The following is a 26,678-nucleotide window of genomic DNA, read 5'->3' on the forward strand; positions in this document are numbered from 1 at the left end:
GTTCTATAATTTTTTAAAAGATATTCACTACCTCTAAAAATCAAATATCTTTATATCAATTACCAACATCATTTGACGTCGACGTCACCACATCACAACTAATGTCATCGCCGCCGCATTGCGCGGGTACCATGCTCGTTTATTTCAAACTAGTTACTCCTATTATCTCTCTATTGCATAACAAACAAAAGAAAAAACATTAATTGCTTATTTTAAGCAGTTTTTAGAAAACTAAGGGTGCGTTTAGTTACGAAAAACATATTCTAGTTTTCCGTTTGCACTTATCAAGAACATGAGAAGGGTTTTTGATCTCTAGAAAACCATTGAAAATTTTGAAACGCGTTTAATTGTAAATTTGGAAAACACATGAGTTTTCCATATCTAAAGTTGAAAATATTTGGAAAACTATAAAAACAAGTATTCTAATATGTTGGAAAACAAGATTTTCTGTTTTCCATGAAAACTATATTAGGAAAATCACATTTGAACATGCTTTCCTTCAAATTTTTTCTAGAAAAAACTCTAGTTTTTCACAACTAAACGTACCCTAACATTTTGATTTTACCTAATAATTCGTTTTCAAAAGATACTAGCCCATGTAGACTCAAGCCTTTTATAACACCAAAGTAGAATAATATGATACGAGGAATTGAGTATTCTCATATATAATAATGCTACTTCGATAAACTCATAAATTATTATCATTAAAAAAAGCGACCAAAAGTGTAAGACATTCATGCAAGTAACATTGTTAGCGGGTCCGAAGTCCAAACGAACCAAACCTAAAAGGGTGTTTGGTAGAATGAAATGAAAAGGGTGAAAAGGAATGAGAATTACTTCTCTGGTTTGGTTGCACTGGAAAGGAAAAGAGAGAAGTGAGAATGGTTTTCATTCTCTCCATTCTCTATAAATTGGATAAAATGGTGAGAATGGAAATGGTTTTTTCATTTTTTTTTATTTTTTTTGTTGATGGAGTTTATGTCTTATTGATATATATTTCTTAAAGTATAAAATTATTAAGTTATGTATAATTTTTTTTGATATTTTTTTTAAAAATAAATTTTGTTTCTTTTTTTGTATTTTTCTTATGTTCATTCTCTGTTACTACCAAACAACTGAATATATTTTCCATCCATATACTCATTCTCTTTCCTATTATTTTCATTTTCTATTATATTTCCATTTTTTATGATTTCATCCTACCAAACACCCCCAAGTGGTAACTGCCTGACTGGTAAGTATGTCGAATAATTCCAATATAGAATGACATTGTATATTGAAGCTATCAACAAACCTATGTCAAACATAATATCCAATGTTCGTACACGTCATAAAATTCTAAGGCCCATCCTCATAGAACGTCAGCAGTGCGTCTGCCAGGCGTCGGACGCCAAAACGGACATGACGCTAGTAGCACCGGCGGCGTCTAGCCGCGTCCGGTGTACCTGCGTTCGAATTCAGACGCGATGGAGGAGAGAATCGTGGGGCCCAAATAAAAAAATAATTTTTTAATCCTATATTTTGAATTCAAACGGCTAGTTTGAATAAAATTTTTTTTTTTCTAAACCCTTATTTATTCTTAATTTCACACTACTATTTCATATCACAACTTATTTCTTTCTACTTCTTTCATCTTCAATAAGCCATTTCATATCCCATTTTTCATAAACCATTCAGAGTGTGTAGAATTGTGTGGACTCAAGAAGAAGATCTTTGTTTGTCGAGATGTTGGGTGATGAGGAGACCCGACCCTGATAAAATGTGTTTGTTTAGTTTTGTGAAAAATAAAAATGAAATAATATAATAATGGATGAATAGTGTTAGAAGTGAGTTATAAGTGGGGGTTATAATTAGGGGTGTGTCTTGGGGTGTCTAGAGGAGAGAGAAACTGATGAATAGTGTTAGACGTGAGTTAGACGTGGTTCCTTATAAGGAGAGGCCTAAATATATGCTCAGATCAAGTTTATTTATATCTACATCAACTATTATACTTATATACTGATATACTCCAGGCATTGTTCGTGTATAGGTGTTGTCGTCGTCCTTGATGTTGGAAAGGAATTTAGATGCATAATGGAAAAATTAAGGCTTCGTATCTCGGTAACAAACGCCAAGCGCATTAATATATAAAAGAGGTCTAAAATGAATTTTTTTTTTAAGAAACCGTAGTATCAGAAATAGTTCTTATAGGAAATTATAAGATAAAAAAGGAGATTAGAATTTTTCAATAAAGCATGGGAAGGAAAACATGGGCAAGGCTTCATGAAAATACTATGAGGCCAGGGTAAACAACATGAGTTTCACATGAAAGGGAAATAGATGGTGGGTGAAATAACATTGAGATGATCAATAAGTCATATTGTCTACAATTCATCTTGCAATACTTTATTAATTGCAACAACTAGGTTGTGGTAGGTTCACATAAAAGGGGAATACCTGGTAGTGAACCAACATTGCAATACTTTTTTTACTTGGTTGTGGGAGGTTTCTTACATTATATATCTTCATTCCTAAAAGGAAAAGGGTTTATTGTTTGGAAAGTACTCCAATTTAAATACTTTTGTTATTATGAGCCTCAAACAAATAAAAATTCTATTATGAGGAATGTAAATGGCCTTTTGTGAGGCTCCATACAGCTAGTCATTTAAAAATGTTTTTACTAGTCATTTTTTTAAAATTTTAAACCCATTTATTATATGGGGCTTGCTAAATACAGCCCTAAAGGCTGTGTTTAAGGTGCATAAATTGTTTGTACATTTACTATGAAAATCAGGGGACAGACTTTTAATATGGAAGGTACAAGTTTTTTTATATACGTTAAATACAACTCTTAGAGTTGTATTTAGCATTTTCCTAATTGTTTAAAATGATTGAAAACCTCTCATATGAATTCTTACATACAAAAATCAATCATTCTAATCACCTCTAAAAATTCCTGACACAAATCACATCTCATATGAACCCTCACATAAGAAAACCCAATATACACACTTCATTATTTAACAGATTTATGTTTCTATATATTTATTTATATTACACAGAGTATGACGATACGTATATATCCATATCTAACTTTAAAAGATTATGATAATTGATGTTGTTGTTGTTGCTAATTGATGAACGGGTAGGACCAAGAAAGGTTGAACGCGTTTCAACTCTATTCAATATCAATTTTTCATCATGACCGCCACTCGTATTCTATGATCCTTTTCCAATACGTATATATCCACTCGTTTCAACTCTTTTCCGGTTAGATTTTGATTTCCTCAGCGATGTATCCAGCCTCCGATGGGATTTATAGATATTATTTAATATAGAGTATGGATGATGAGTGAGATTAATATGACTAGGGTTAATGTTTTTGGGGTTGGAAATAACAGAGAAAGAAAGAGAGATAGAAGAAAGAGATAGAAAATCTGGATAAAAAGAATTTTAAAATCCACACCAGTATACAAATACATATGGCAAAGGATGTGGCAGATGATGTCCAAAAATCAAAGGGTACAACCGGCTAATTGGAGGGCACATCAGCAAAAACAGGTCGTAATCAGCAAAAACAGGTCGTAATCCTATAAAAGTGATTTTCTCCGTTTTCATTCCCCATAATAGATGTCTTTTTTGGTTGGAACCTCACAAAAATAAAAATGTCTAAGTTAAACTACTTTCCAAGCAATTAGAAAAATTTCAACACACCTAATAAAGCTTTTTTACATTCTTTATATGATACTTCATCCAAAAAAATTTGTCACTTCGATCTAGTTGCTTGGAACGATCTAATTTACATAGTCAATTTTAAATAGAGATGACAACGGGTCGGGTATGAGCCAGATTTAACTAATCCCGGACCCGATTAAATTTTCCCGTACCAAACCCGAACCCGGACCCGACGGGTACCCGTTTATTTACTAACTGCCGGGTAACGGTCCCCACGAGTAATCGGGGATCCGATATTATTATTTTTTATTATTTAAACAAATATAAAAAAGGCAGCAAATTTGTATTTAACACACATGTAAATAACGATTAACCATAAACTAATTCAATGACTTAATAGATACTGTTAACTCCACTACAACATTAATATTTTTGCATACTCATCTGGGTAGTTACACTTAAACTTGCTGCTATCATTAGTTAATTAGTTAATTATGTACAATAAGAAACTTAACCCTCTCAGGCTCTCAGATTATGATTAAGTTATTATTATTATTATTATGGGTATACGGGTTCGGGGTGAGTTTCAGGTATACGGGTCGGGTATGCGGTTTTTTATTAAAAACCAGAACCGGACCCGAACCCGGGAAAAAAAATTAAAACCATCCCCATACCCGGCCCTAAACCCGTAGACCCGGACCCGAACCAGGCCCAAAAAAATATCGGGTTTCGGATTTCCCCATCAGATACGGATTTGTTTGCCATCTCTAATTTTAAGTGACATGGATTGATTATGTAGTATCCAATACTAACTTAATTTATTACTAGATGCCTTCAATATCTTCAAGTTCCATCATCTTTATCTTGAGTAAGTTGTAGCAAGTCTTGGTCTTTGAACTTTAGCTTTCTTCCTATTTCTTGCTTAACTTTAGTAAGTTGGTCTTTGAAATACATCCGATGACAGTGTCCAAAGTTATGGGAACACTTTATTTTTCTAATATCTCTTCTAGGATATATTTGATCTCCATGGCTTTTCTTCCTTCTATCATAATTATCTTCATTCTTGTTATCTCTCGTAAATTTTCCTCGGCCTCCTCGTGTCTTATTACCACCTCTTTGTATACCGTTTCATAGTTAGCGTCTTAATTTCTGTGTCATTCTGTTGACATGTGAACAATTTATCACAATCAGCTTCCTAACTTATTTTTTTGAACTTAAATCTGCCTTCATAAATCTTAAGGGTGCGTTTAGTTGGTATAAACACCCCTTGTTTTATATTTTTGTTTTCCAAAAAAACATGGAAAACAAAAAACGCGTTCAAATCATAGTTTTTTAAAAATGTTTTCTATGAAAACCAAAAACACTATTTTCTACTTTTCCATGGAAAACTAGAACACTTTTTTTATTGTTTTCCACTTTTCCATTTCCATTTTCTAAGTTTTAAAAACCTCAAATTATTTTCCATTTTCTAGTTTTGAACGTGTTTTCAAAATTTTCATTTTATTTTCAAAAGATAAAAAACTTCTTTCATTTTCTAAAAAATTTAAAATCAAAAAATATTTTCTACAATTAAAGCGAGGTTTTTTAAATCCACCGGTGAGATATACACGAAATACATGTAGGATCATTATTAGGACCATCATACTTGCCGACCATCGATGAACTGATCGGATTAACCAACCAAAATTAGCTTCAGTCATTATGTATTGAACAGAAGCAAAAGCATCAGTAACGGTCGGACGATAGTAAAAGGTCATAGCAAATCCTGTAGCCACTTGTACTAAAAAACAGGTAAGCGTAATTCCCCCTAGACAATAAAATATGTTTACATGAGGAGGAACATATTTACTAGTTATATCATCCGCAATCGCCTGAATCTCGAGACGCTCTTCAAACCAATCATAGACTTTATTGAGATAAGTGCGATCCCCCTCCGAAAACTGCCTTAAGTTTCCAATATCTCCTACAACTTTACAATCTTAAAATCAACAATCAATTAAGTGAAATCTGCTATTTGTACAAACTTATATGTACAACATTAAATACATTTGCTAGTGGAATCTTATTTCTTAAAAGCAAAATTTATAATTTAAAACATATATATATATAAAAACTAAATTTATAATGTTTTATCTCACGTTTAATAAAATAATGAAAAATAATACTGACTTACTGAGTAGTAAAAATAATGCTCGTAGTATAATAAAATTGCCGTTAAAAATTAAAGAAAGGTACACCATGCGTGAAAATAATTCTTACATTTTTTCTTTAAGTTCTCATGATAAGTCATTCATTCCCAATACCAAAAACATATATCAGTTTTTACTTTTCATAATGTTTTGATAAATTTTGACTAGTCAAAATTCATGGGCTTAGTCATGTATATTGTACATTTCTACTCACGTTTCCCGTTAAATTAAAATTAATACTGAGTAGTAAAAATAGTACTCGTAGGACGTAGGGTCGTAGTATAATAATACTGAGATGAATTATTGAGTCTACCGTTATCTTCATGAATTATGCACCTCTTTTCCTATCTTAATTTCAATTTTATCTTTGTAATTTAATTTAGTTATTTTTATTTAAATTTAATAAAAGTTATTATAAAATTTAAGCTTTTTTTTTTTTGGCAATTCGTGAGTTAATAAGGTTGAAAGATAGTTATATATAATAATAAATAATAATGATAATAGTTATTGATTTATTATTGATTGAAAAATAAAAAAATTACTCGGGAAAGTTTTTAGGACTAGATTCAAGATGCTAGCTTTTTAATAAATTGCTTATTATTAGTAAAATATGGTTGTGGGTAATTAAAATATTTGGATAAAATATGTGAGGGGTTTTTCACCCAAATTGAGTACATAACAGCTTCATACTCACTTTTCCCTAATTTAAAACGTTCATTTTACATCATTTTTTCTTAAAAATCAACTCAATTTGTTATTTGCTGGTTTTTTACTACTGATTTGATATTATCATTTGATGTTAAGTTTAACAAACGAAAAACGAATTTTCATCACTTGGATCTCATAAGAATGTCGCAAGTCAATACTCTAATCAAAAGTTGTTAAACTTTTAATTCGAACACGGGTGTGTATATAATCAAAGGTTCTTAAACTTTGAGAAATTCCATCTTCAGTCCTTAAACTCTCCAAAACTACAAAAATAAGCCAAACATAGTACAAGAACATGTTGAACTTGTATATTTTAACAGGAGCGACTAGCAACTCTAGTTAACCTTTTAGCAAGTTTGATCGTATTGTCACCAGAAACTTTTGTTACTTTCAAGTAGGGTGAAATGCTCTTAAGTACACTAGCTACTTAGCTAGTATATATGTAGCTTATTTCAAAACTTGCATTTGTATGTAACAAACTGCTGTCAATCTTTTCTTTTTTGAAATGTATGAATTAATCTCGCTAGAGAAATTTGATGTATCTAACCATTCATGACTTGTAGAACTGTAGGCACAGATTTGATGATGGGGGGAAATTATGTCAATTAATCCCAATTATTTAATTAGGGGTTGTTTGTTTATCCAGTTAGTATTGGCCTTCTGTTAGTAAGTCTGAGATTTATTGGTGCACATTACGTGTTTCTGAAAATGTCTGAATGAATAGTGATGAGTTTTTGTGTAGGTGGTTTATGCTTTCTGTTATTGATTATATTAAATGTTAAAGTCCAGTATGAAAGCAAGTATGTTACCACTATATTATTCAATGACAAGTTCAGTACGAAAGCAAACCTATATATAGTTGGGGCTCGTGTTGGGATGTCATTATTTACATAATCTGCGGATCAATTGGAGTAGAAGATGTCTAAGGTTGTGGACGGGTTACAGGGTGATGGTACGAACGACAATGTAATGTTCTTGGATGAGCGTAGAGAAGGTTTTTCCTGCCCTATAACGGTCATGTCGTTATGTTATGGTGTGTCGTGAATGGGATCTTAGTAACATCAATGGTCGAAATCTGAGCACGGATTTCATCCTCTCTGCTTCAAAGGTAACATCCTGTCTCTTTATAATGTAGGAAGGTGAAAAGCCATTTTGTATCTAAAATGAATAGTTATCATAAGCAATTACTTTTGTATATAAACTGAACATTATACATATATTCAACAAAGTTATTCAAACCACAAATATAAATACTTAGAGTTATCAAAAGCAGCAACTTATCAAATTGATGCTAATAAATGTTTATATACTTTGGTTTAGTGAATTGGGTTTCAATTTAGTTCCTTAGCACGAATTAAAAAAAAAAAACATTCCATGATTTAATTCATTCTTAAGGGTCACGCTGGCGATCCAACAAAAAAAGTGAGGAGATGCTTGAGGCCTTCACACTGTTATTAGTGAAACAAAGAGTTTTAATGCATTATTTTTACGAAAAATATATGTATCTGAAGTCCTTACATTCAATTTTAACATTAAAACGTCACTTGGTTCCCCATTCCCCCTCATTATTCTCTCTAACATAACAATGTGTTATATAAATCCCCTTTTTTGTGTTATCATGAGCCGGTTATGCTAATATGTCTTATGTTATTTTGTGCATGTAAACCGCTTTAAAGCTATATATGCCATTCCTATGCCCATTATGATGGTTGTTGATTTGCATGTGTCATAGTAGTTGAATATATGAATGCTGTTGTGCTTACAGGGCAACGTCATGCATTGTACGGCGAGGAGCAACATTGCCCATTGTTTTATTAATTGACTAGGATAACGAAATGTGTATTCGCTCAAGGGCTTTACATTTCATAAAAAGCAAGGATGATTACAAGGTTGTTAGGGATGGTGTGTACACTGTGGAGCTACTAGGGGATTACCGTTGTCAGCTATAAGTGACATCCTCTGTGGATGGGTATGTCCACTTTCCGTTTGGACTGGTTGAAGAAGTATCTATTTGGTAAGTCTGCTTCCCTTACTTCTGTCCATATCGTGTTTAGTAGAGTTTGATTGTAAGGCTAAGCTGTTTGTTTAACGTGAATGTTGTTGGGCGTGTGACCACTGTGGGACAGTCAAACAGAATAGCAAGGGTTACTGGACCCTTGAATTCAGCCTGGTCAGGTTTGTATTTGGTTGGTCTTTGAGTAAACAGTATACATTCCCATATAGTAGATACATGGCTGAATTGTGCTCATACACAGGGGCCGCCAAGTTAGAGTCACATTAGGGGAAGTTGGGTGATGACCTGCTGGAACGTATGGGTGGCAGTTTGGATGGGTACAACATCATCCTTACGTAAATGATTGCGAAGTACTATATAAGTATGGACAACTTCCCTTAAATTATGTCCACTATATGTTGTGTAGGCTGTTGATCCTGTATCTGTTTGTCCCCGTTTCAGGCCAGCTGTCAAGCTCCTCTTCCACACTCATTTTCAATAGTGAAAAATTCCTGCACTCAAGGATTTCAAAGACCAACTGAGGTAATTATGCTTGAACCCATGTAATACAATGCACTTGCTTTCGTACTAATTGTTGTGCCTGTGGTCTATAGTGGCTTTGGTGTTAGCGTGGAGCCATGCCAATGCTACAAACAGAGGTGAGACCCGGAACACTTGCTGACTTTTTTGGAGTGGGGGCGTGTGAAAGAGAATGCTGTAAGTACCTTGGTTGCAATGAAAGTCATCTGTTTTGATCCGCGTCCGTCCATTCTTTACCTGAGTTGCTGTTCTAAAATTCATGCCGAGTGTTACATTTAGATGTAACGTAGAGATTGTGTACATCCGAATGAGGAACAGCTGGTATAACTTCACTTGCAGAAGTGGCAGTAGCAGGAAGGTAGTGTCCCGCAAGGATAGCAATTTCTGGTGTAAGAATTTGACAAAGAAGTGTCATATCCACGAGCAAAGGTACATCTGTTGTTGCAGGCTTAATACTGGCCGATGTACATTTATGTCATGATTTGCTATATATGTGTGTCGTATCTGGTGTAAACGTTTAGGCAAGAAGTAAATGTATATTCTCAATTTGCGTACCCCCTATTAAAAGACTTGTCGAAAAAATTTCCTTATTCGTGAAAACAGTTTCCATCATATTATGAATTGTGTCACAACATATGGAAGTAAATGCTGACCTTTTATCACCACTCTGTTGTTGAGAACATACTGCCGATGCTATGATCATGTGCTTTGACGAGACGAAAGACAAGCTCGCAAAAACCACTACTTGCACTACTTAATGGAGAAGCCGGGGTTTGGTTTTCTGCTTCCCCTTTGTAACTTAACCTGCATACTACGTCTATACAGGACAGTAACATTGTCTCCAATGTGTAATAGGATACGGGTGATGAGTCGTGCCTCCCACAGTGTTGGTAGGACTTCCGTTGTCATATGCTTGCTGTCACTGAATTCACTAGAAATTTGGAGGGCTTTGGTCATGCTACGATTTTTGTGAAGGCTTTTGAGGTTACAGACAAGGGAGAGAAGACTGGTATCACAAATGGCCCACGGATGATAACTTGTATGGAGAGGATGGTTACAAGTCTTCTGCACGTCTTGGTGATTATCTGAGAAAGATCGGTGGTTTGTGTCCCATTTCAGCTATTTAAAGAGAAGAAGAAAGACAAGACCAAAAAATTGTGCACAGGTTGAAAACTATGTTGGAAGAAAAGAGTAAAAGAACTGAAGAAATTCAAAATCAGGTAAGTAAGACAAGTGACTGTTCTTAAACAGAAAGAAGTGATGACTAAGAATTTTAATATATGTAGTGTTTCTTAAAGGTACCAGTTATCTGCATATATAATGGTCGGCATCTTAATTCTAATTTTACCTTGAGTGAATATGAAAAGGATGCAAGAGAAGGCTAATGAGCAGCTTACATCATTGTGTGTGTTTGGATAAGCAATCTTCGAAGTGATGTTTTTTGGATTACTTTTACATCAAGTTTTACCTAAATTAGTAAACATATATGCCAGAAACAAAAAGAAATAAAAGCTTCACAGCCAAATCATCGAGCTTTGGGAAAACTTGATGAGACGCAGCAGCAGCAGCGTCTGGAGATACAGATGAACCAAATGAAGGAGGAGCGCTGTCGGTGATGAAACACATGACTGGTGAAGCTAATGAAGCAAAAATGCAGTCGATTCAAGAAGTTCTGAAGAAAACAGAAGAGGAAGCAGAAGACTTGGAAGGGGTTCTTAATTAACAATTGATAATCAAAGAATGGTGGAGCAAGCTAGTAATTAAAGAGCTGATAAGAAAGTAAGCGTTGTCAAATTGTTCCTATTTTGTTTACCTTGAGCAACCACTTATCTTAGCTGAGTAAAGTTGGACGAACCTGAACCTGAACCTGATGTTACTTGATTTGATTGTAATAGTATAAACATGTGTTTGACGATTCAATTCTTTTTGTTCAAATATGTAACAGAATAAATGTACAACAGATTATGTGACCTTTTATTCCATTTTACCAGTTACTAGACATACGATATCATTTAACGGTCCTTGAAATTGTTCCTCTTGTCGTGTACATGTCCCAGCTGAAACGACCAGCTATGTAGTGTGGTTGGAAAAAGGATTTATCGACTACTTTTATATATATTACCTTTACTAATTAAAGGAAAATATTGTTTAGGAGTTCTGGTTCCCAGCTTCTGTCTGTTGTCCAAGTATGCAATGGAAAAAAGTAAGAAAGTTGAATGATCATTCTATTGGTTTTCTTTATCTCAGATCTTAATTAGCCCAAATAATTTAGGAAGTCGTACATATGACTTAACACTAAACCTTTGACGGATTACTTACTCGACCCAGTTAACCATTTAAACTTGTATTTTCAGAGGACAAATGAAAGTGCCCATGTGGTATCATATATCATCCAGTTAATCGACTGGTTATACTGACAAGTAAACACTACGTCGATAAAATTTATTGCTTTTTGAGGTTTGAACGCCTTGGGGTACATAATCATATGCTGATTGTATGTCCTATAACTACACGGATTTAATGCCTACATGAACTGAACCAGTTGAAGCGCGTGATAGAATTGGAGGCGATCAGATAAGAGAAATGCACCCTGACTTGAAGGAACCTCTGACTAGGCTTTGCAGTGACCCAAAAACTGACGTTGTTGTGACCCAAAACAAGCTGTTTTGGAAGAGATGCATCATCTATCTTGGTACTTCTCCATGGAAGTGTCAGTTAACTTTTAAGTTTAGGTACAAACGGGTCGAACTGACCCACAAACACATTTTCTTTAATGCAATTTTCAGACTAAAATGTTAACAAACCAAAAAAACAAGTACATTTTGTGTGTGTATAACTATATATATAGAGACACAATACATGACGATCCAAAAAAATATTAAATAACTCATTTTGATCCCGTTTGGATTTTCAGTTACGTGTTTAGTTATTAGTTTTTTGAACATTTGTTTACTTTGCGTCTCCAACCAATACTATATATTCTAATTTTTTTTGAATAGTAACTCGCTTGTGTGGCGATTACAATTCGTCCATGTCACACCCTATACTACTAGGATTTTGCCACATCACATTTTGTTCAGGCTTCAACTACGGTTTACTTGTTAGTTTCTTGCATTTTCTTTTTCCCTTTAATTAGGTTTCTAACCAATAAACTGTAAATTTTTGGTGGCTACATCTCGTGACAAAAATAACAATCTACAAAAAACTTATAAATTTTCCAGATTATCGTTAAACATCAAAACCTGTTACCCGTGTTAACTACTCAAAATACATTTTGTTCACAACCACCTATTACAAATTTGACCTATTATACGGAAAATAAAAACCTGACACTTTATGCAAGACTACTTGTTCGACTATGACAATAACCATACAAGTTTTGATGACTCTAACTTCTCAATCTCGTCTATTATCTCCTTTTCCAGGCTTCACATATAAACAAGGGTAATCACTAACGGGTGACTGAAATGTTTTGTGAGTATAATATACATGTAACATCACCATCACCTCATTCAAATATCATATGCACATAAGTGCACAGTACCTAAAGAAGATGGTAAGTTGTTCAAACATTGCTTATGCTTTTTCGCTTATTTCGTTGTAATGTAATCTCGGAACATTATTACTGAATAATTCACAGCTTTCGAAATACATTGGTCGAAATCTACTTTCTGTTAGGGACAAACTAAGATCATAACAAGAGTGTACAAGAATTAAAAAAAAAAAAAGAAGTAGAAAAGACTAGAATACCCACCACACAGGAGTGTGAGAGTATTAACAATAACGAAGGAGAAAGAAAAACTAGTGATTTTTAATATCCCAAGTTGTTAATTAATTCCTTCAAGGTAAACCACATGACTATTTGTGTGACGTTATCAATCTTTAGGGATTAAACATGACTATTTGGGTAAACCACATGGAAGATTTGTGTACATAACTTTATATTTAAGGTATTGTAAACATCATTATGTCATTATTTGTTTAATTCATTAGGCAGTATTAGGAGTTTGCTTTCTAGGTTTTCAGTTACCATATAAGATACTTAAAAAACCAAACCTTTGGCGGGAAATTTTTTTGATTCCACTAGTCAAAATATAGTCATACACTCATTAGTTTTTTTTAAAAATAAAATCTCTCAAACAATCTATAATAGGGATGAGATAAAAATCTCAAATCTCGATCTCGTTATGATACCGTAACGGTACCGGTCCCCAAAAGTGGTACCAACCCGAACGGGACCTGGACCAGTACCAAGTTTTTATAGTTTTCGGGATCTGTACTAGTCGGAACCAGGACCGGGAAATCCCGAGCTAATCCCGATAGTCCCATTTGGTCCCGACATGTTAGGAAACTAGACTTTTATATATGTTTTTCTATGATTCATTAGCATTTCAATTTGAAAAAATGAAAATTTTACAACTCCAATGCATGTGAACCGTTTAATTTAGGAAGCTGCCATTTCTCATGCCGTCTACGTGTTGTTATTTTGATAGAAAATTGGAAACCATCTTAACATTAAAAAGAAAAAAAAATAAAAATAAAAAAATAACATGAAGCTTTCTGATTTATTTCAAGCAACACATCACCATGAGTCTTTCTGATTTATTTCAAGCAGATGATGATAGCTCTAAAACGATTAATGTCGTTCGCATAAACTCATACTAACAATATCACAGAAGCTTCATGATTTCATGCATATTTTATTTATTTTTGATAGCAAAGAAATAGGAAAAGTTTCAAGCAAATGTGTGATGAGGAATTGTTATACGTGAAAAATGGTATGCAAAATGGTATATGAGTACTAAATGGGACTAATCGGAAGTTGGTACCAATATCCCGGTCCCGTCTCGGTACAGTACCGGTGGGACCCGTTCAATCGGTACCGGGATTGGTACCACATTATGGTTATTTTCGGGATCGGTAACGTCGGTACCGAGACCGATATGGGACGGTACCAGTCCCATGCCCATCCCTAATCTACAATACAAAAGAACGAATAGTTCCAAGGTGCCGAAAACACCATTGCCTGCTACAAAGAGACTATCCACACGACAAGATAAAAAGAAAACAAAACCAAACTAGCTACAAGCCTACAATTCCTATTAAACACCATATGTAAATTGCAGGTAAATGTTTACCACATTGACATGTTAAACTAACCAATGCTAAAATTTAATACCAATATACCTACAACTGAACGCTTACAGAAACAATCTTGGGGTAGTTTTAATGATCAATAAAGAAAGAAAAAAATTACATGCGGAAGTCTAGGATACAAACTACATTATTTGAAAAACAGGCACCGATCTTGTCGCCTTCTTTGTTCCAGCAAACTTCAAATATCCCACCACTTCCCACATAAGTTTTCACTACCTTTGCTTCCTTCACAGACCATATGTGCATGCATTTGTCCAATGATCCACTGGCCAAATACTCCCCGTTTGGGCTAAACGCAACAGAATATACAGGATCCCTGCAATCAATCAAACAAGAAAAATGTATAAGTACACTCACTCGTATCTATATGCTCTCCACTATTTAAAACTCGGGTATATGTGTGACAGTTTTCTTTCCATGCAAAATAGGTAAAGCCAATATCGCTCTAATTTCTCTTTTGTATAACCAACTTCTTTTGGACCAGACAAAACCATAAATAATGGAAAATTATGTGTTAATGGTAAGTAACTTTCAAAATCAACGTAATCCAACTGGGTCAACAATGATGGCATGTCAACTGAGGTGTAAGAAAAGTTAATAAACCAAAGCTGGTTATGAATTCAAAGTCAGAAACCTTAGTAAAAGATTTTGTAGGTCGGATGCAACTTTTTAAAAGTCTGACAGTGATTTGTGGCCTATAAAAAGTTGGTCACCCAAAACAAATATCTGACCAGATATGGTTCACTTTATGATTTTTTGGGTTTACAAAGAAACTTTCACTTCATCAGATCAAACACTACCAACAGGTGCACATACAGCACAAGTTCAGTAAACCTCCTAAAATACAGAATTTGTTCTTGGAAGCATTAAAGAAACTAAAATGTTGATATGTAAGTATTGTACCCGTGGGCAACTAAACTGTGGAGGAGATTCCCTGTATCCGCATCCCATAGCTTTATTGTAGAGTCAAATGATGCACTGTTCAAAAAAATAAAATTCCAAAAATAAGTTATATATATGAAATGAAATGTAAAAAATGGTAGCTGGGTTGCACGTTTATAATTTAGATAGATCTATAAGTTGTATAATTACAAAGCTTTTCAAAGAAGCATATTTACCTTGCGAGCACCAACTTCTGGTTAGGGTTGTTTGTTCCTGGACCTGTGGGGCTCCATCGGATGGTGTATATCTCCTGGAAATTTGGGTTAGAGACAATTTAAACTGTGATCATCACCTGAAGGAAATGTATGTAAGGTGGCATACCTTTGTATGCTCCTTTAGATCATGCACGCAGTCATCCTGCTTCACGCTCCATATCTATACATCATGACCGCTTAAAGTAAATAATAAAAAATACGCGCTATTTCATTAAACAACTAGCAAAACATGAGAACATGAAGCGTTTATAGAAGTAGCAGATAATGCATTATAGAAAAAGAAAGCATCACTTTATATCCCTAATACATCAGCACTTTTGAGCATAGTGATAGTAGCCTAACATAGTTTGCTCTGAAAGGAACTCCACCATAAATATATACAATATACATAATTACCTTCGCAGTGGAATCATCTGAACATGAAGCGAGAAATGTGCCGGTAGGATCCCATTTGATAGCATTAACTTCGCCCTGGAGTAACATTGAAATGCTATTAAATGATTTGGTATGTACGGAAAGCAAACAAGAAAAAAGAAAGTCAGGACCACTGACACCTAAAACATACCTGATGTCCCGCAAAAGTTTTCACTGGTCGATTATCTCCAACTTTACAAACATATATCATGTTGTCTGTCGAGCACGTTGCAAATGATACATTGTTACGCCAATCAACATCAAGAGTAGGAGCTGCAGCGATTTATTAGAATTTAGAAATAGACAAGTATTCAATAATGTCACCGCACACCCCATCATAACTATTTTACATGTGTAACATTCTGGTCCATGAACATTGTGAATTTGTGACATACAGTAGATAACTGACAAAATTCCATTAATCCATGTATAGAATTCCAAGTGATCAAATACAAAATTAAAAAAAAAAAAAATAGGTGAGATTTAACATTAATGCACCTGCATGAAATTCAAACTGCTGCTTCCATTCTCCAGTCTTAATGTCCCATACAATTGCAGTTTTATCTACACTTCCACTTAAAAGATAGTCTCCTTTCTTGTTCCATTTCAGAGAGAATATTGGCCCTTTATGTTTTGTTAAAGTACTTACCAACTCCCCTAAATAAAAATGTAAATTTGAGAAATAAGCATTTGACTTTAGTAATTTATCTTAGAAACACGAGAGGTAATCTAAATAACTCACCATCTTTAGTCCATATTCTGGCTTGTCCATCGTAAGAGCCAGTTGCAAGTAGTGTACCCTCACCCTACATAATACAAAATTGAAATTGTATGAAAAATATGAAACTAAAAACATCCACAAATTTCACAATTAAATACAGCTTAGAAAAAGAGTCATGACGAAAGGTGGCGATCTAGACCCAGTACATAGCAAATGGGTTAATTCAGATGGTATTACAAAACAGATCAAAAAATTTTAACTAAACGGGGAATGGGTCAAATAATTTAAAGGTCATCCAAAGTGCAATAAAAAAGAAGAAAGCTCTTAAGTTGTTCTATTCAAGATTTAGAATATCATTTGTAGTAAAACAGTTAACATGACTAATACGAGTCTTTTTTTCTAATGGCTACTGCCTTAAAATGGCTTAACCATGTTTTAGCAGCCATAAGTATAAGCATTAGCTAAATGGCTAATAAAAAAGTTATTTCATATGTACAAAGAATTTGTTTCAGGTCAACCGAATCCCACTTTTGACCCATTATTCGACATGCCAACCTTGCCAACTCTATGCAAAATGGTAGAGAGAAATAAGAACGAGACCATCATTTAGCATTGACAATAATCTTGTTAAAAAACTCACATTCCAGTCGAGTGTGGTTACATCCTTGCTCTTATCATTTGTTCTACCTCTGTAATGCTTTAATACAGCAACATCTAAAGGTCCCTTTTGTGAATTAGAACTGCAAGGGCCATCACCAACGGTCCAAATTCGAGCGGTTGAATCTCCAGACCTAGAAGATGTAAAATGTAGATACGAATTTAAGTTAAAACCCATCATATTTCTTATTATTAGTATTACCATCAAAGTGTCAACTGAAAGGTTATAGAAAGTATTTATATAAATCAACTTTCAACTCCAACAGCTTGATGATTTCAAAAATAATGTTTTGTTTGAAAGAGAATTTACACACCCGGATGCCAAAAGGGAACCAGCTGGACTCCATGCGCATACAAAAACCTGCAACAAATAGTTTAGAGAGTTGCTAATCACCCAGTTTTATAACTAGATAAGTAGATATCACCACTATTACTACATTTTGACTAAACCTCCAGTTTTCCTACATAAGAACCAAATTTAAAATCATTATATAATTGCTTTTGTAACTTACTTCCTAATAAGTACATTTACCCTTTTTTCACCATTTCAGATTTTTTTTTTTTTTTTGCTTACCAACTACAGCAGTTATCATGTTTAAAATTTTACTTTAGGCTGTGCATTTTCTGACTTGAAAAACAAGCACATAAACGGCTTTTCTAATTATGAAACGACACAAGTAATAATCAAATGTATGATAGTAAAAACTTTTTCTGTCATTTTCATGCCAAACATTTACTTTCCAAACCATCTAGAACTACTAATATTTTGCCCCTTTCAAGTGTTTCCAGAAACATACTTTGAACAAGGAGCAAAAAAGTTAATGTTCTTAAGCAATCTCAAACCAACCGAACCATAGTTCGTGAATTCCAATATATCATACACTTCACCAATCAAAACAGTGTTAAGTTATTGGAATTTCTCTCTTTGTAATGAAGCCTAGATAACATTCTTAATCCCTTAACTACTTTCTATCGGCATATAGTTACCCTTAAACATGCTTACTATGAACTCTAACATCATCATATTTTTATTTGCTTTTATCAAATTGAGGTTCTAATGCCACGTGTATGTACTTGATTTGGCTGATAAGTTCAAAGCAGGTCTGTGCATTATGTTTATATATTGTCTCTTGAGTGTTTAAAAAAAATACAAAATTTACTAATTGATTAAATTCATTGACGTCGGAGAAGTCCAAACAGTAAATGAATCACCTATGATTTAACAAAAGTAATCAACAAAAACTAATCATTTTTCTCATTCCCCTCCAAGGAAAAACTCACTAACTAAAATGTATATACTGAAGTGAACTCCCATTTGCAGGCACCGAATCAAATAGAGATTCAAGAAATAGGTAATATAGTCCGTATCAGAAAAAGAAATTTACAGACCTCAGAAGTATGACCTTCTAAAACGGTCACATCAGAGTTGGGAATAAGAGAAGACAATGATGTCGAGTTGGTGTCAATTTCCATCGGTTCCGCTCCTACTATGAATAGCAGAAAACATCCGTAAGTAATACAAAGCAAGAATAATAGGTACCTCACTATATAAGCATGGTGTATGAAGCACAAGCAAATCTTCTTATATTCACACTGGTTTTTATTAAGGCAAGAATTTTACGTACCTTCTTCCTTCACAGTTTCTTCACGTTTAACTTGCATCTTATCATCATCACATCGACCATCATCAATATCCTCGTTCTTCTTTTCTTTGTGTTTAGCCTTATCTCTATCTCTTTCCCTTTCCCTTTCCCTTTCCCTTTCCCTGTCCCTCTCCATCTTCTCTTTCTCCAATTCCCGTTCTTTGTCTCTTTGTTGCTTTTCCTTCTCTTTTTCTCGTTGGTGTTCAAGTTCAATTTTCTTTTCTCTTTCTCGAACATGTTGTCGTTCCTGCTCTTTCTCCTTCTCTCGAGCATGGCTGCGTTCCCTTTCTCTTTCTCTAAGAAGTTCCTGCTCAATTTCTCTCTCTCTTTCTTTGGCAAGTTCTTTCTCCCGTTCTCTAGCAAGTTCTTGTTCATGCTCCCGGGCTGAAGTACTATTCTCTTTATTCTTTTCTCTGCTTTTACCTTTCTGAAGACCTTGTTTCTTTTCTTTTATCATTTGTTGTAGTTCATATACATCCTTTGTGATAAGATCAATAGGTTGTATAAAAGAGAAATCTTCATCCATATCAGTATCACTCTATAAAGCCAATACACCAGTTAGCCAAATAACGTAAACTACCATAAACCAATAAAAGTAACAATAATAGAATCCATTCTTACACATGTTATATTTGCTTCTAACTCAAGATACTGAATTCCTTTCTGCACAAATGTAACAAGAGCACCCGGCGGAACTACATTTCCATCTATCGAACTTTTATTCAGTGCAGCCTCATAACCTAATGTGAAGGCGGTATGTGTAAAACCTGAAATATCCTCAAAAGTTGATATATGTAATCTGAAAGAGCTAGATTATCCAGCATAGATAAACAACATACAAAAATAAGCAGGCTCTGTAACTTAATCCTGGATACCAAACTTTTGAGTCAGGATATTTGCTGGTGGGGCATGAATTAAGCATAGATGCATGTACACTAGAAACTCTTATAGCACATTTTAAGTGTCAAAGTGGTTCAGTATTTAGGCTTGCAAAAGTAGGCCAACTGACCACCTTTGTGATGGGACCCGCAAAGCATGTTTACTGGCGAGACACTTCTTTTAGACCCTTTTCTTGTATAACTTTTCACTATGTTATCAATTTCGGTGATTTCGGTGGTGGGACATAATTTCGGTTTATATATCGTTTCCGAAATTTTCGGTGGTTTTGACCGAAATTTGACCGAAATACCACTGAAATTTGACCGAAATTTCTGAAATTTCGGTGAATTCTGATTTCAGCACTTCTAGGTTCTATCTTTTACTCTTATTTATGTATATATATATAAATACATATATAATATTAGAATTACCGAAATACCACCGAAAAAAACGATATTTCGTATACCAGTCCGTGACCGAAACACCGAAATTTATGTCCTTGACTACTTAGACTTTTCATGAAACTGTGTCCGCATTCACAGTCGTCAACATTTTGATTTGAAACCTTATGCATAATCTACAGGGGGTTTTGGAATTGTTTATTGAAAAGTACTTATGTGCTTAAAAACTGAGCAGGTACCAAAATGTATTTTAAGTGCTTATTCCATCTGAAATAAGTAACTAAGCAGTTCTCAAAAGAGCGTTTGGAACAGCTTATATGCTTTAAAATAAGCAATCAGCACGTAAAAAAGCATCCTAGACACAACCTATGGCCTTAAAACAACGTTACATAGCACAAGTAATTTAAATTCACAAATACCTTTCAGCTACAATCATTGCATAAAGCCTGCAAATTCTTCCATACATAAAACCACAATACTACTTTTCAATAAACTACTTTACCGCTCATAACCATCAACGTTTCGATTTCAACCCTAAGTACACTTTACATAGCCTTAAAACAAAATTTGCTAATCGACTTTCAAAACCTAAAATAACATAGAGTTCGGTATCGATCTAAGTTCCGCAAACCTAGTAGTAATTCTATTATCTTACTCTCAGAAAACCACAAATACAACTTTTTATCAAAAACCCACTTCCAAAAAGTGAATATATACAATCTTATCCAATTATTTTAATTACCCACAAAATTATTTTACTAAAAATAAACATTTTAATTAAAAAGTTAGCATCTTGAAACTAGCCCTAAAAATCTTTCCTAGTAAAAAAAAATCAATAATTAATATACATAACTATAATTCAACCTAATTAATTCATGCATTGCTAAAAACTAAGCTGAAAGTTTATACATTTAATTAAATTAAATCATAATAATAAAGAAAAAAAAATTAAATTAAGATAGAAAAGAAGGGACCTGATTCATGAAGATAACGGTAGACTAAATAATTCAACTCTTGTGAATTAATATTAATCATTTCGTTAAGAAGGAATTAACAACATCCAAAACCCTGATTTTTTATTTCAATTTTAATGTTATATTTTTTGGATAGAAATTTGGTTTATTTAAATGAAAAAGGGGTTTTGGAGTGAAGGGTTGGGAAAAAGAGGAGAGAAAAAGGGTTGTCAATTGGGTCAAAAGAGCATATCCGGGTTTTATATTTATATTTTTATTTTTAATTATGTGTTCAGGTGGTTCAAACGGGTTTCAACTATGCGTTTGGGATTTTAATTAATCTTGATGGAGGTTTTGCTGATTAGTGTTTTTCTCTTATTTGGGTTTTGCTGATTAATGTATTTGGGACATCCCTTACGATTAATATATAAACTTAACTAGCTAATCAACCCGGGTTAACTTATAAATAAATAAATCGAATTCAACCAGGGTAACTTTAAAATATGTTATCATGTTAAAATGTATGATAACAACGTTAAATAAATTGAAAAGTTGTGATAAGTTATTATGTAAATAATGTAACTAAACGGAAACAAAACTTGTGTAGTTGTACACACATGTTGAAACACATACGGGTGATAAAAACAAAAAGTAAAACATATACTAAAAGACACCATACTTTCGGCCTATTATAACGGAAATTAAGGTGATTAAAATTTTACATAATAATGTGAACATTTAATAAAAATCTATATTAATGAGATATATTTAAAAAAGGTAGAATATTTTAAATTTTAAAATCAATAAATTATGATGATGTCATAATTAATTGAAAGGATGCATGAGAATACACAATTTTTTAAAATCTTAGGTCATCACAATCTTCCTTTATTTATATAATAGATCTCGCGTAAATAATAAAAAAGGATACGTATAATGTTCTTTTTCGAACATTCAGTCGAGATACGACATCAAAAAAATTCAACGTATAATAATGAAGTCTTGCACCTACCTTAGATAACAAGATTTTGACCATGAGCCATTATAAGTATTTAGAGTAAAAAACCTTAGATAAATCCGAGAGTGCCTCTGACCAGTTGAACCGGTCATCATTAGCTTAAAAGACAAAATAATTAATTAGCTTCATTTTTAAAAAACAATATTTTTTCATATGAAATCATCATATTTTTTTAATTTTTTTTTATTATATAATAAAAGGTTTTGTTAATAATTCATGGAAATCTTATCAGAAATTTGTTCATGAAAAGCCTGTCAAATTAATGCTGACAAAATGATTGTACACCATAACAATCCGGGAATATAAAAGAGTGATTTTTTGTTAACTAAACCTCAAGGTCAAGTATGTATAGCTAGCTATGTCTATGTGTTTAATGGAAAAAATATGTAAAAAACTAAATATTGTTGTTAAAAGATCAAGAATTCGGATATATGTACACTAGATGGGTATCCAAGCAATACAATGGCGATGATGACGGGTGTCAGCAGATCAGCAGTGGACATAACGGGTGGCGAAGACGGTATCGGTGGCGATTGATTATTATGAATGTAAAGGTAACTGATATAAATAGGTAATGTGTTATTTCAATGGTTGGAGGATGCATATGTAAATAATTAATTAAGTACATTATAGGTATAGTAAGTGGAAATATGTAAATCAGTAAAGAAGAAAAGCAGTTTAAGTATTTTAAAATTTGAAAGTTTGGAAAGAAAAAAAAATAAGAATATTCGCTTAGCGTGCTTCAAGATATAAGTAAAATGTGAGTAACATACGAAATACGCTTAATTGATTTATCATGAGCAGATTATGTACAACCAAGTTTGATTATAAATATTCATGTGGTGATTGGTGCATGTAACATGGATAGTTATAGTTCATGTGTATATTTATTTTGTTATGGTTTTCTGGTGAAAAATATCAATTAATTTAATATGTATGTTTAAAAATCAACTTAAAATCTTAATAATTAGACATATGAACTTTATTAAAGTTTTTTTTTTTTTTTTGATCTTATCACTTATTTCTTTATTATTAGATATATGCATTAGGTTAATTTATCGTTATCTTTTTCTGATGTATTAAGGTTAGCTATTTTTGGCCCCTATTGCATCGTAGTCCTTGTTTGATGTAAACATCATGTCTCTTCGACATCTTGTCAGAATCTTTTATTAGTAACACCAAATGTTGTTCTAAAAAAAGTATATTATTTTGAAGATTGTTGTTGAAATTGGATGTAATACTATGAGGTATAGATTTGTGGTGTGATGGGTTCAGAACCAAACTAACTATAAAATGATTATGAAAATGGTTTGATGTCGAAGAAAGACGCAAAACCACTTTGAGACATCATATTGTTTTGCAACGGATTGCTTGTTTACAGTGGTGATGAAAAATTAGCAGGTAACAAATTGTTTTAAGCATATAAGTTTTTACACATATCATTAACGGTTATCAGATTTGTTTGTTTATTTTTAATATTCTAATAAAATTTATATTAAGAAAATTAGTTTAAACGGCTTTGGCTTTCCGCATTGTAGTAAATTTTCTACATATATGATTTAAAATCTTTTTATATCTATCTTTAGGCATATCGAATTAGTCTTGTTAATCAAAATTTCTTATAATCGCTATAGAACTACAAATAAACATATAATAAAATTTGAACTTAAAAAAGCAAATCTTGACCATTTTATTATTGAGATAAAAAATGACAACATACAAGTAGACATCATTACAAATAGTTAACTAAAGGTTTTTAAGAACGTGATTCATTTCTTTACGCGTTTTGCACATAGCCTGCAATGGCTCATTTTTGGGCATAGTTAAACCATTTCCTTCAGACAAACCCACCAACTCTTCACCAATCCTTTTCCATTCAAAACATTGTATCAAAGATGCCAATGTTAATCCCACAACCCGACCCGCAAGCCCTGACCCTGGACATTGCCTACGACCCATCCCGAATGGTATAAACCTATACCCTTCCTTATCGACATTTTCAAACCTTTCTGGCTTGAAACTTAATGGGTCCTCCCAAACAGCCGGGTCTCTATGAATGGCCCATACGTTCACAACCACAATTGTGCCACGGGCCACATTATACCCTCCAATGGTACAATCTTCTGATGGCTCATGTGGCACCAATAGTGGCGCGGATGGGAACATTCTTAGTGTTTCGTTGATCACGCATTGGAGGTAAGGTAGATTGGGAAGATCGGCCTCTTGTACCAAACGCTCGTGTCCAATATACTTATCGAGTTCTGCTCTTGCTTTGCGTAAGACGTTTGGATGATTCAAAAGAAGGGACATAGCCCACTCTATTGTCACCGATGAAGTGTCGGTTCCCGCTTGTAATAGTGTCTACACAAAATTGTCACACCATCAAATTACTATCAAAGAACCAAAATGAAAATTTGATATGGATATGGATATTCTAAGATAAGACCACGATAAGTTGCAAAAGTCGTAAAGGGTCAACAAACTATATAAACGTCATAAAATGTCACAATCAAACTTCCAAATTGACTTTATAAAGGTCAGCAAACTATATAAACATCATAGAATGTCACAATCAAATTCTTAAATTTGATTTATAGAAAAGTCTTAGACGCATTTCATAGGGAGAAATTCTAAGAGATATGTCATAAACCGAGAAAATGAAATAAAGAGAAATGAAATTGAAAGAGAAATCTAATAGATTCTATGAACATACATTACCATTATATTGCCTTTGATTATATTGTCAGTGTAGTATTCTGGTTGCGATTCCTGCAAAGAGAGCATGGCGTCAATAAACGTCTTGCCCTTTTCTTGATCTAAAAACGAACTACGCCTTTTACACCTAATTTCGTCTATCAGTTTTTGCGAAAAGCTATCAGATTTCCGTGCTAATTCCAATAGCCTTTTCTTGAAACCTCGAAAATCAATCCATTTCAAAAATGGGACAAAGTCTCCTGGATTTGGTTCAGCAAGTATTTCAAACATATCTCTTGTCAAATCTTTAAATTCACTAGCTTCTTCAAAATCATTCACTTCAGTTCCAAAGTAACGTTTTTGAGCAACGATTATCATTAGTATGTTAAACGAAATGGCTTCTATTCTTGACCTCATTTCAACTCTTGTAAAATAATCTTCAAATATATCTTGATAAAGATTCTTGATAAATGATCTAACTTCATGTTCTCGAACACCCATGTAAGATTTGAGTCTAGTTGTCGAAAAAAGTTCAAGATTCATCACTTGACGAAGGTCTCTCCAAAGTTGACCATATGGTGCAAAACCAAATTGTTGTGTAATCATAGTTTAGATACTTGCCACTTAAAAACAATGGTCTATTGGCTAAAACAATGTCGTTTTCGACGAAACATTCTTCGACTGCTGATGGTGAGGATATAATTATCACTGGCCGGTTTCCAAACCGAAGAGCCACAATAGGACCATGTTTGGAAGAAAGGTTTTGTAAAATCCTATGGAGAAGTCCATTGAGTAAATGAAGATGGCCAATTATTGGAAGTGAAGATGGACTAGGGGCAATATTTGATTTTGTACCTTTTTTGTGTATGATCAACATTTTGAATACAAAGATAAAAGAGATTAAGGATACAATTAGTGAACCAAAGGAAAAATGAGTTTCCATGATCTTGTTAGGCCAGTATTGTTCTTGCTAATTATAATTGTTAAATTGTATATAGTTCTACGTAATAAACACACCGACATGCACGCATAAAAACATAATCTACCAATAAACTAAAACAGAATTGTAGTATTCTTTAAATGACATATGACGTATTTTTTGATCGACACGTGTCATTTTAATTTAGTAACTACTCGTAATATTTATTATTTTGAATTAATCTATCTATAAAGTTTTCTAATTAATATCAAATACAACTTATATCCATATAATCAATTAAAACAAATTTGTATATTATTATTCAAACATACGTATATGTATATATGCTTATAAATTACAAAAACAATTTAACATGCTCAGTGATGGATGTAGAAAATCGTGAATAACAATATTAGTTATTAAGTATTATATTAATTTTAATATACATAAGGTAATCTTTAATATGAACAAATATTTATATCTACTTTTACTAATAAACTAAAATAAAATATACTAAAATATTGAGATGTTCTTGATACGATAAGTGACGTCATTCTTGATCGATACGTGTACTTTTAATTTATTTAATTTATTAATTTAGCCTTTATAGTTGTAGATAAATTCAATTTTTTTATTAGACTTAGAATTAAACTAACTCCTGACTTATTAATACAAAAAACATGATTGATCGTAATCTCATTAATAATTGTCTCTTTTTTTTTTTCTCAATTCTTCAACTCTCATTACTCATATTACTTTTAATAATAAGTAATTAACATGAAGACTTCAAAAAATTGAGTTTACAGTCCGAAATCACAAGGCTATTGCCGTCATCCACTATGCTTACAAGTTTCGATTTTAATGTGATTCTAAAAATTTAAAGTAAGTCCAAAACTCTAACTAAACATATATTATATTTAGTTTCAATAATCAGTTTTCTTTAAACATAATTTATTTCATACCTACGAATCATGTATGCGG

At 33.1% G+C, this 26,678-nt stretch overlaps 1 protein-coding gene, 1 long non-coding RNA gene and 1 pseudogene across 4 annotated transcripts; 1 reads left to right on the forward strand and 2 right to left on the reverse strand.

Moving 5' to 3' along the window:
• The first annotated feature begins 9,762 nt into the window (after window positions 1-9,762).
• On the forward strand, window positions 9,763-11,064 carry LOC122608741. Of its 2 annotated transcripts, none has more exons than XR_006325315.1 (3): window positions 9,763-9,855; window positions 9,940-10,304; window positions 10,383-11,064. It is a non-coding gene; the product is annotated as an uncharacterized LOC122608741 (long non-coding RNA). The 2 variants fall into 2 exon arrangements; XR_006325314.1 differs by having other exon boundaries at window positions 10,578-11,064.
• A 3,099-nt stretch (window positions 11,065-14,163) lies between these two features.
• Window positions 14,164-21,275, reverse strand: LOC122607571 (WD40 repeat-containing protein HOS15). Of its 2 annotated transcripts, none has more exons than XM_043780577.1 (14): window positions 21,088-21,275; window positions 19,455-19,600; window positions 18,816-19,371; window positions 18,580-18,674; window positions 17,505-17,551; window positions 17,174-17,324; window positions 16,555-16,618; window positions 16,311-16,469; window positions 15,964-16,085; window positions 15,795-15,869; window positions 15,505-15,558; window positions 15,360-15,433; window positions 15,145-15,219; window positions 14,164-14,557 (listed from the first exon to the last, which is right to left on the reverse strand). In XM_043780577.1, the coding sequence occupies exons 1-14, from the start codon at window positions 21,146-21,148 to the stop codon at window positions 14,338-14,340; spliced, it is 1,899 nt and encodes a 632-aa protein (XP_043636512.1). In that variant the 5' UTR covers window positions 21,149-21,275; the 3' UTR covers window positions 14,164-14,337. The 2 variants fall into 2 exon arrangements, with proteins under 2 accessions (XP_043636512.1, XP_043636511.1); XM_043780576.1 differs by having other exon boundaries at window positions 18,580-18,677.
• A 2,555-nt stretch (window positions 21,276-23,830) lies between these two features.
• LOC122608885 lies at window positions 23,831-25,655 on the reverse strand (annotated as a pseudogene).
• Between the last annotated feature and the right edge of the window lie 1,023 nt (window positions 25,656-26,678).

Source organism: Erigeron canadensis, chromosome 7 (assembly GCF_010389155.1).
Source record: "Erigeron canadensis isolate Cc75 chromosome 7, C_canadensis_v1, whole genome shotgun sequence".
NCBI classification, from domain to species: domain Eukaryota; kingdom Viridiplantae; phylum Streptophyta; class Magnoliopsida; order Asterales; family Asteraceae; genus Erigeron; species Erigeron canadensis.